At 50.5% G+C, this 10,882-nt stretch overlaps 2 protein-coding genes across 3 annotated transcripts in view; one reads left to right on the top strand and one right to left on the bottom strand.

The window, feature by feature from the left end:
• Positions 1–2,291, top strand: part of NRAP (nebulin related anchoring protein) — a 65,870-nt gene extending 63,579 nt beyond the window's left edge. Inside the window, exons 39-41 of the mRNA XM_006778750.2 lie at positions 60–371; positions 1,327–1,458; positions 2,033–2,291. Coding sequence (XP_006778813.1) covers positions 60–371; positions 1,327–1,458; positions 2,033–2,137 — 549 coding nt within the window. The 3' untranslated portion in view covers positions 2,138–2,291. The remainder of the gene's footprint in view (positions 1–59; positions 372–1,326; positions 1,459–2,032) is intronic.
• Positions 2,203–10,882, bottom strand: part of HABP2 (hyaluronan binding protein 2) — a 32,046-nt gene continuing 23,366 nt past the window's right edge. The window contains exons 6-12 of one of the 2 annotated variants that reach the window (XM_006778727.2): positions 10,109–10,280; positions 8,886–8,983; positions 7,595–7,838; positions 6,416–6,558; positions 5,661–5,795; positions 4,247–4,392; positions 2,203–2,907 (exon numbers count right to left, since the gene is read on the bottom strand). In XM_006778727.2, coding sequence (XP_006778790.1) covers positions 2,743–2,907; positions 4,247–4,392; positions 5,661–5,795; positions 6,416–6,558; positions 7,595–7,838; positions 8,886–8,983; positions 10,109–10,280 — 1,103 coding nt within the window. In that variant the 3' untranslated portion in view covers positions 2,203–2,742. The remainder of the gene's footprint in view (positions 2,908–4,246; positions 4,393–5,660; positions 5,796–6,415; positions 6,559–7,594; positions 7,839–8,885; positions 8,984–10,108; positions 10,281–10,882) is intronic. The other variant, XM_006778726.2, reaches the window with a different exon arrangement.

Here is a 10,882-nt window from a genome sequence, read left to right as displayed (position 1 = left end):
TGAGAATCCGTGGGGAGAGGTGGGCACCCATGACCCATCTCTGCTCTTCTGACCTGCAGTTTCGGTACCGAGAGGCCTTCCTGCGGGACCGGGGCCTGCAGATCGGGTACCGCAGCATCGACGACGACCCAAGGATGAGGCATTTCCTCAGCGTCGGCAAGCTCCAGAGTGACAATGAGTACAAGAAGGACTTTGCTAAGAATCGGTCCCGGTTCCACAGCCGCCCAGACCAGCCCGGCTTCCTCCAGGCCAAGCGGAGCCAGCAGCTGGCCAGCGACGTATGCTACAGGCAGCCCTTGCCCCACCCCACCTGCGACCCGGAGCAGCTGGGCCTGAAGCACGCACAGAGGGCCCACCAGCTGCAGAGTGATGTGAGCTGCCCCACCCTCCTGGCCGAGGCCCTTCAAAGGGGTGGCTCCAACCCCACATTCAGGCTCCATCTGGGAGGAGCCAGGCTGAGATAGAACCCGGGATGCCTGATACATTAGTTCCCGAAGAAGTAATAACAATAACTGCTCTTTATCCAGTCCTTACTGTGGACCAGGCTGCGGTGCCAAATGCTTTCCAAGTGTTGTGTCCGGTAGTCCTCCCAATAGCCCCATTATTGCCCCATTTTACAGAGGAGGGATCTGAAGATTCGAGAAGTTAAGTAACTTACTCAAGATCCTGTGGCAAGCAAGTGGCAGACCTGGGACGTGAACCCCTTTGGCTTGATGTGAGAGCCCACGCTCTTGATTGCTATGCCAAACTCTTTCCAGGGGATCTTAGTAGTTACCTAACCCAGCCCTTGCCCTTTTCTCTCTGGGAGGAAACCGAAGCCCAGAGAAGGGAAGTGACTTGTCTAAGGCCACAGAGCAAGGTAAGGTAGGAGCTTGGACTTGAACCACATCTCCCCATCCACCACCCCCATTGTGCTCCCGTCACTTGAAACGGGTGGGGAGTGTCTGGCCCACAGGCCACCTAAAGGCCCGAGAAATCATTTGGCCTGGCCCTGCCAAGGCATTAGGGGTGAGCTAATTAAATGTTTGACCAAATAGAGCAGGCTAATCTTTAAGTTGATAACTTTGTTTGGCCCACGAATGATGTTATAAATATCCACATGGCCCTTAGCAGAAAAAAGGTTCCCTCCCCTGAGAAAGATGCAAGGGACAGTGACAAGCTGGCCGGGCTCACAGCACATTGGGTTAGGGAGCTCCTGCTTTAGATAAGTTTGCTTTACTGCCAACACATTTTCCATCTCACACTCACCTTTAAGCCTCTGCCCCGTGCCCAAACCATCCCCAAACCTGCTGACACATTCCTCTTACTTCCCTTTCCCCCCCCAAGGTCAAGTACAAATCAGACTTGAACCTGACCAGAGGTATTGGCTGGACCCCTCCTGGCTCCTACAAAGTGGAGATGGCTCGGCGGGCTGCAGAACTGGCCAATGCAAGGGGCCTGGCTCTCCAGGGGGCTTATGTAAGTAGCGAGAGGCAAACCCGGCTTGCAAGGCCACAGGGAAGGGCAAGCTCACCTTTCCTTTTTCAGACTTTATTTTTGGCCAAAGGTCAGCTGGCTCTAAAGAGTGTGAGATGCAGCTCGAGCAAGGTGCCTAATGCCATGGGTCCGAGGTGACCAGGCGGATGACACCTGGGTTAAACTTCCTGCAGGGTTTTCTCTGAAGTCGCAGCCATTAGTTCTGTGAAGACGAACCTGCTGGGGCTGCATCAGTCCCGGGCCCCGGCGGCCCCGGCTGGGCTGCCTGCTTGCTCATTACGTTCCCACAAAGGGTCAGGGACTTGCTGGCTACACCAGTCTGGGTTTTGAACCCTCCTTTGTTCAGAAGAAAGACAGCGCATCTAAATGAGAGATTGGCTTTGCTTCCTCCTCGTTCTTGCCTTGAGGATCCTTTCTCTGGAGAGAGGGTGGTGGAGGGGAAAAGTAAGGGCGGGCGGACATGTTAAATGGTCCCGGGGCCTCTTAGATAGCTCATCCTAAGGGAGCTGGCTGGAAGCTTCCTTTGGACTCACGGAGGTGTGTTTGGTTTCTGCAGTGGGGGGCAGAGGCTGTGGAGCCCAGAGATCATCTGAGGGCGGATGTGAACCCAGATGCCACTGAGATTCTGCACGTCAAGAGGAGGAAGGTGCTGCCGTTGTGAGGAAGTGGGTCCACCCAGGATTCTCGGGAGAGACGCTGGAGAGGAAGCTTGCATGCCAGCGACAGGCCTAGTGGCTTCAGCTGGGACGAGCCGTGCAACGGCACACCAGCCATGCCCTGGTCGCCTTTATTAAAGTAACAAGTCTATGAAAGCAGATGGAGAATGCGGTCTTTTGTGGTCCTCTAGCTGCTACCTAGAAGTGGACGGCTCATTCTGTTGGGGGCCTTGAGTGTCTCCGATGAGGCATACAGATGCCAAGGGTCACCCACCGATGTGGAACGTTGAGAGATCCCACACTGGCAAATGTCCGAGGTGGAGGCAGTCAGTGAACCGTGATTTTCTAGAAGGTGCCATGGTGTGAAGGGAAGCAAGCACAATATATTTAGGGCTGATTCTGTCATTTCCCGACTGACTCAGGAGGGAGCCTGATGATGGTGGAGATGTTGATCCGGGACACCCCAGGCCGGGAAGCTGTTGTCTCTGCTTAGAGCGCGGACACTTCGCCGTGTGCATCCTGGAGGCTCCCAGGGGTGTCCGTTGCTGCCCACGAGGCCTCGCCTGGTCTGGGTGCTCAGGAGGAGGGGCTCTGAGGTTTGGCAGGCACCTTAGAAGCCAGACTCCCTTTGGATGGTGGCTTTGATCCAATTCAGGAACTTGGTAACTTGGGTGTAGACCCCTGGCTTCTTCCCACATTCCTCGCCCCAGCTCACTATCCCGTAGACATAGTAGGTCCCGTCCTTCTCACAGGTCAGAGGGCCTCCAGAGTCACCCTGGGGGGAAAAGATGCGAGTTCAGCTCTGTGGACAGAATGCATTAGGAGACACCCCACCTCCCATGAGGGGATGGCAGCGGGGGATGGCGTGGGCCCTCGGGAAAGCAGTGACAAGACTCTTCCTGGGCCTCATGAGACCCAAGGCTCTGAAGCAAATACCAGCCCCTGCCCCTGGGTCAGGGAGGTCCTGGCTGAGGGGCACAGGGCCAGGCCACAGTGCTGTGGTCACAGCCTCATATCCAGATGCCATCATGGCTCCCAGTAACACAGGTATTACTATTGTGAGTTCTCAGGGGCCCTCGACTCCTCATTCCAGCAAGGCCTGGGGTGGGGGTGGGGTGCCCTGTTAGGATAGAGCCCTTCCAGGACCCATGAGGCACACACAAGGTAGGAGGGCAGGGCTCAGAGGCGCTTGGCTCAGACGTCCAGCATGGTTTATGGGGTTAGATCTTCCGGGTTCCAAATCAGGCCCTACCTCCTGCTAGCCAGCTGGGCCTCCATGTCTCACATTGTGAACGGTGGTTAGCAACAGAACACTCCCCCCACCCCCAGGATTTTTGTGAGGATTAATGTTTGTAAAGCACATAGAACAATGCCTGGTTTATATCAAACCCCACCCCCCAAGGAAAGCGGCGAGGAGGAGGATGGCTCTCAACCACACAGCACTGCTTACACTCTCCAACTGTGTAGACAGGATTTTCAGTGTTACCTCTTTTCATCTGCCTCAGATCTTATGGGGACAACATTTCCATCTTATAGATGAGGCACCTGAGCTTCTAGAATTATTTTGGTGCAAGGGACTGAATTCATATGTTGAAACCTAACCTCCCAAGGGAGGTATTGGGAGGTGGGGCCTTTGGGGGGTGGGGATTAGATGATGAGGGTGGAGCTCTCATGCATGGGATTCTTGCCCTAGTTAAAGGGACCTAGAGAGCTAGCTCACTCTCTCCACCATGTGAAGACACAACCAGGAGTTGGCAGTCTGCAACCCGGGAGAGGGTTCTCCCTGGAACCCAACCACGCCGGCGCCCTGATCTCAGACTTCCAGCCTTCAGAACGGTGAGAAAGTCCTAAGCTCTGTCAAATAACACTAGTGACATCCCCCTTGACCAGAGTGTCACAAGGATGAAATGCAGCAATGCAGGCAACGTGACCACCATGGTTATTGTGCTGTGTCTTCCTGGATTGATATGGATTCAGATACGCCAGCCTAGGCTGCGCTTTACGGCAGGTGGGTCCCTGAGCCTGTCTCCCAGCCCAGGGCTCTAAGGGGGTCTGTGCCCCCGTGTAAGGTCCTGCTAGCCTCTTGCTCTCCGAGCCCATTTGGAGTCTCTGACCTGGCAGGTGTCTTGCCCAGGCCTCTGCAGGTTTCCTGCACAGATCATGGTCTCATCGATCGTGTGGTTGTAGAGTCGGCGGGAGTTGCACAGAGTGTTGGCGATCAACTTGACTTTGGCATCCAGGAGCTGTCGGGACCCTTCCCCTGTGGGGCAGAAAGAAGAGGTGGCCACTGAGGGGACCAGGGTGGCACCCAGCCCACCAGAAGCCAGTAGGAGTAAGAAGAGGGCCACCAGCTCTGAGCTTGGGAAGGAAGGGTCTCTCCAGGAGATGAGCTCTGCCTGCAGCTGTCACCAGGGCTATCTGGACCTGCAATACTCTGCTTATCACAATGGAGCAGAATCATTCATTCCCTCCTCTGTCTGCCTAGCTAGACCGTGAAGTCAGGAAGACGAGAGTGTCTCAACCATTTTTTAATTTCCCATGACTTAGCAGAGGATTGGCATGTAGAAAATGCTTAGTGATGAATGCATTTCCCTGGTTGATCATCTACATCACCTGCTTCCCAGAGCAGGTATTTCCTCCCCTAAACTTCTGTTCTGCTCAGAACGCTCTAGTTGGCATGCTGACGGGGAGAGGGTTAGATGGACTACAATGATGATAGCTACAAATAGGGTTAACCCTAAATCCAATGAACCAGGTACCTTCTTTCCCCCAGTCCTTCTGACCATTTCATATATTACATGCCACTTTCTTTATGAATACAGGCCTACTTAGAGTGACTCCCGCTTTTCATTATGAAGGACATGATGTATGGGGAAGAATTCCATCTTGAAGATTAGAGAAAGTCCCATATATTAGAAGATATCATCATGTCAGTACTATGAGCAAAGTAACACTTTGGTGACTTCCTTAGATAAGACCAAACCCTGGAGCCAAATCAAAAGTTTGATTTAACAAAACTTTATAGAATGCCTACTAAGATCAGCACACTGTGGGAGACGCAAAGATGAATGAGGCCTGACCCCACCCTCCTGGCTGACTTAATCGTATCTCTGTAGAATTCCATCTCCTGTTATGATTCTAAACCTAGGAGGTAAATATGGTTATTGGAAAACTAAAACTCAGCTGCCCAAGTGACAAGCCAAGAATCTGATTCCACAATTCATCTTCTTTCCAATGTATCCATTTTCTAGTCTACTTAGGGAAGGCAACAGTTTATGGATACAGGGTCAATGCTTGATGAATGTCAAGGGTCCAGGGGCCGGAGCCAGGGGCAGGTGTGAGATCAGGGACACTCCTTGGAGCTGATGAGACTTAACTAAACCTTGAGAGATGACGCAATCTTCCTTTTGATAATACATTTTGAATATAACACTGGTTTCAAGTTCAGAAGGACAGTTGAGTTTGACCCTTTATTTTCTTGTTAAAATAACTCACCTGAGTCTCAGGAGACGGCATGGCCAGACTCACCTGTTTCTGTCACACCCCAGCCAGAGATGTGGCACTCGGTCCCAGAGGGAAAGGGACCATCAGGCAAACATACAGTCCTCACATATTTGGATTCCAGAGCACAGTGGCCATCCACTGGCTTTAGCTTGAGCAAAGCTAGGTAGAGAGAGAGAAAGAGGAAATGGGTGATGTTATCCTCTGTATCAAAGTATCCACTCCACCTTGATTGGAAGGTGCTTGTAGCAAAGCCCCACTTTTTCCATCATTTCATTTTTTAAATGACTAATCAATGAAAAATAAACAGGCTTTCCAAGGGTAAAAAACGATATTGAGGAAGGAGAGAGAATGAGAAGCATCATGAATGGAAAACTGGGCAGTAAGAAGCTTAAGTATATCATTGCCTACCAGGTGTCATACGGGGTGTGCACGGGGACACATGCACATGATGACACTTAACGCACAGGAAGCTGAAAGTTGCAGTCAGCTTCCCATTTTATAGAAGAGCAAACTGAGGCGAAGAGAGGTGAAGCTGGCTAGCAAGTGGGAGAGGTGGGATTCAAGGCTGAGCTTTCACACAACACAATATCGCTTCCCCTTAAGAGCCTGTGCATGTTTATCCACAACAGTAACCTTTAAGAACTAGAAAGTGATGGAATAAATTTTCTACCTTATAAGGTCTATGAGGGACCAAACAGAACCAACTCTCAGTTTTCCATCAGTAGAGAAATCCACCCAGGACAAGACCCTCAGGAGATCCCATGCTAGAAGAGACTTGCCGATATCGTTGTAGGGAATGTCATCTCGTTCATGATAGTGGCTGTACTTGAGTATCTTCTCCACCCTGAAGGTCTGCTCATGGAATTCTGTCTTCTTCAAGTCCTGGTCCCCTAGTACCACTCTGAGATTTTTGGCTTTTAGGCTGCAAGGGAAAGTAAGACGGTCAAGAAGGAGCCCTGGCACTGGAGAGACTGCAGCCAAGCCCTGGCTCTGCTCCTGGTGAACTGTGTGACCTTTGGTAAATGGCTCGACCGCCTGCAGACTTGGCATCCTCATCTGTTATCATTGTCTTGTTCACAGAATTCTGCCGTGTGGTCCAAATGGGACAACATGAAGACTGTTTTATTGAGGGGACAGTCTTTAAATACAAGCTGTAACTTGTATCCCACATCTCCTGGGAGACCTCTCATTCCCCACGGGTTTTGCTAAAGAGCAGCCAATGAACATCTTGAACAAATATCCTTGGTAGATGCTAATGTTTACAGGTTTGACCCTTGAGGAATAATTCCTAGACTCCCTGAAGAAATTGTCTAAGAGCAGGGTGGACAGGAAGACTTTCAAGGCCACCACCGGAGCCTGGCTTCCATGGGACCAGCCCTGGCCACGAACTTAGGGAAGTCAGGGGAGGTAGTGATTCTTCAGGCTCCTGGTGCGTTCTGGCTTCTCTGAGGCACACAGGACCGAAGACACTTGACCTGGGAGGCTCACTGGTGAGGGCATCAGATGGGAGCATGTTATTGTTCCTTTCTGTCCAGATAGGACTAAAGAGGTGAAGGAAGCAGGTGGGTCTGGATTCACATCCCACTCACCTACTTCCTTACCATGTGACTTAAGGCCAGGTGCTAAACCTTCCCAAACTCGGGGTCCGCGTTTATGAAATGAGAGTAACAGTTAACTCTCTTTTTGCCCAAGTGTTTACTGAGCACCTGCTCATACAAAGACCTATTCTGGGCAGTGGGGATACTTTAATTCATAAAAGGTAAAAATCCCTGTCCTCCCTCAGCCTGTCTTCTGGTGGATTGTTCTGAGAACTAAATGCCATAAATACATGGAATTCAAAGGTACGCATTCTGCCACCCTCTTTGCCCTTGGAGAGCAACAGATGCTGCTCAAATGGGAAGGGGAGAACATCCCCCATGGACCAGGTCCCCTGTCCTCTGCTCCCAGCAGGCACCTACTCAGTGCAGTGGGCAGCAGTGAGCACCCAGCAGGGGTGGATCAGCGCCCCCCCACAGAAGTGGCCCTCGGGCATGAAGGTGCTCAGTGTCAGCGAGGTCTGCAGGGACACCTGCCACGGGTGCTTGCCCGCCGTGCTCTTAAAGCCTCCGTAGATCCTCTTGATTTTTCTCTCTGTTATCTCAGTCTTCCCGCACGAGTCAAAGCCCGGAAGCTTGGTCAGGGGCTCTACCGGGTCGGTAATGTCTGTGGGACACAAGAAAGACAAATCACACCATTCACCCTCCCTCCAGGTTCTCAGAAGGACCTTGTTAGAGGTATGACTCTGAGTCTAGCAACTTAGCAAGTATCCAGAGCTAAGAGATGGGTGCACACAGGGTGAGTAGGTAGTAGGCACACAATATTTGTTGACTACATTGTTTAATATAAAGCAAGACTATAAAGTTAACAATGAAAAACGTTGCTTTTTCATTCTTATCTTGACAGGTACACGCACAAAGATGTGAGTGCAAACATATAAGTACATCACTGGGTATGTTCTTAGCTATCACTAGTGCACATATATATTTTGTAGAATGGGGGAAATAAGACATTTTCAGAGGTAACCATCATACAAAGTGATAAGTGCTGTAAGGATGGTGGCTGGTTTCTTTCCCTGAGGTTCCCGAGGAGGGGGAGATAGTACTGTATTTGGGAGATCATGAAGGACTTCCCAGAGGAGGGCTCCTTGAGTTGGGTCTCACAGAATGGTGGGTTATGGACAAGAGCAGATATGAATGCAGTGTTACAGTCAAAGGTGATCGTAAGAGCACAGAAGTGAAACTGTCCAGGCAGGCAACCCCATTGATCAGGATGGAAGGTGCATTGTTCCAGTTGTGTGTAGAGAGGTGGGCCAGCGCAGCCTGGGAGACTGTGAGGCTGGAATCCAGACAGTTTTGTATCCTGAGAGGCTATGGGGGCCCAGCCAATGTTTGGTCACCATTGTACACCCAGAGCCAGGCATAGTTCCTGGAACACAGCAAACAATCAACAAATATTTGCCGGGTGCACTGACTTGGAGTTAGGAAACACGAATTTGTATTTGCGCCACTGGCCCAAATTTACAAAGGTCTCCAGTCCTGCTCGGCATCCCAAGAGGGGAGTGGAGGATCCGGCAGTGGGACCACCACTGGGATGAGGGTCGGCAAAGCAGATACTTGGGAAGACAAAGGTGGGAGAGATGGGGGCCAGGAACATCTGTCTACAGATCTGCATCCTCCCCCGACCAGGGCCTCTGGACAGTGAGGGTCTTACCTAGGGCTGGGCAGGCTGGGACATCACAGTACTCCCATTTCACCTTTGCACTGTTTGCTTTAATGAAACACCAGGGCTTTTTGTCTCCATCTGGGTTTCTAAAACAAAAACCAAGATAACCCAGGGTCAAGGCTTGGGGAATCCACGGGACCTCATTACAGGACCTTTGGGTAGAAGAGCAACACATTCTTGTGTGTCCCTGGGATCATAGATTGATTCTGGCATCTAAGGGTGGTTGTAGTTTTTTTGGTAAAACCTTAACTTCCAGAGGAGAATCCGATGACCAGGAAGGAGTTCATGAGCCTTGTGCCAGATCCATGGGACACATCCAATTATTTGTAGGAAAAGAAGTGAGATCCCCATTGACGATCCTTCTTTGTCAGGAAATAGCCACAGAAACATAGTGAAAGTAGGGCTCCTTGGCCCCAACCTCCAAATTCCATGCATGGGAAGTCTCTGAGAAAGGCCGCCGAGGGAGTCACCCTGCAGACAGCTCCATGAAGGGAACAGCTCAAGGTGAGTGAAAGTGGAAGGTCCCTCTTGCTTAATGGAACCAGTTTAAAGCCATACAAACAACTCCTGTCTCTTAGATACAGATCATGAATGCCCTTGGCCTTGATTAGACAATGAAGAGTAAGAGAAAACCAGCAGAATGGTCTGGCGGCACCAGAAGGGGCAGAAGGGAACTTGTCACCTTTACTTGGGAAAACCTGAGTATTCTTGTGGTGCAGACCGTAACACTCACCAGATATCCAATTTCCTTCTCCACATTTCTCCCTTAAAGTATATGGGGCCTCATGACACTTTTTAGTCAATGGCATATGTCTGCAGAGATGAAGTGTCACTTCTAGGTTGAAGTAGTAAAAACAAAGCAAAACTCCTGCTCCATTTTTTCATTCTCTTCCTTTCTTGCCCTTCCTGGGTAATTGAGTCACTTTGTGGAGCTGAATCCCCCCATCCCCTACCAACCCACATGACACATTAGTGAGAAATAAACTTTTATGTATTCAAGCCACTGGGGTTGGGGGTTGTTTGTTACAGCAGCATCACCTAGCCTGTTCTGAGTATGAAAATCTCCCTAGAAAGAAGGATGATGAGTACCAGTGTTCTGTCCCAAAATGTCTAAGCTGGCCCAGGAAATCTTGGAGCAGCGGAAAGGGACAAACCAACCCTTACACTGACAAGCGACCAAGACTGAGCATAGGGAAGAAGGTGGTTCTTACCTGCAGAAGTTGTGCTCCCCAATCCCGTGGGCTTCAGCATCCTCCATAAACATGTTGTAATTCTCTTGCAGGAGGAGGTGGGAGTTCCAGTGAAGGCATGAGTGCTGGTTGATCGTCTTACTCACTTTCCCCCGGTAAGAGTAGCCATCACCAACATAGCAGTCATCAGAACCTCAGAGAGAGCAGGTAGGGATGTGAGAACGGAAAGCAACTGGCATGCTGATCCCGAAAAGGACTTGGCAGGTGTGTCAGGGGGTGAGATGATTGGGCCTGAATATTGATCACCCTGAGAGTTCACTGCAAAGTCCCAGAAAGAAGGTGCCTTGAAGGTCCCACATTTAACCCAGCTCAAAAATGTGAAATAACCCTCGCTGGTTTTGCTCAGTGAATAGAGCGTTGGCCTGCAGACTGAATGGTCCCGGGTTCGATTCTGGTTAAGGGCACACGCCTGGCTTGTGGGCTTGATCCCCAGTAGGTGTGCAGGAGGCAGCCAATCAATGATTCTCGCTCATCATTGATGTTTCTAACACTCTCCCTTCACCTCTGAAATCAATTTTATATATATATATATATATACAAACAAACAAATCTATGAAATAAAAAGTGCTTGTGGGTGGGTGGAAACTTAGTTACTTAACTTTGGCTCTCACAAGACCTGGTGGCAGGTGGGCTGAGGCCCAGAGGAGGTCCAGGTGGATAGAGCCTACACTCTATCCCAGTTTCTTACTTTCTCTACCTGGAGCCAGACACACCGTATGCCCTCAGGTTAGACAG

This window comes from Myotis davidii, unplaced genomic scaffold (genome assembly GCF_000327345.1).
Source record: "Myotis davidii unplaced genomic scaffold, ASM32734v1 scaffold107, whole genome shotgun sequence".
Taxonomy (NCBI): domain Eukaryota; kingdom Metazoa; phylum Chordata; class Mammalia; order Chiroptera; family Vespertilionidae; genus Myotis; species Myotis davidii.
The sequence above is the reverse complement of the archived record's forward strand: the minus strand, read 5'-3'. Positions and strand labels throughout refer to the sequence as shown.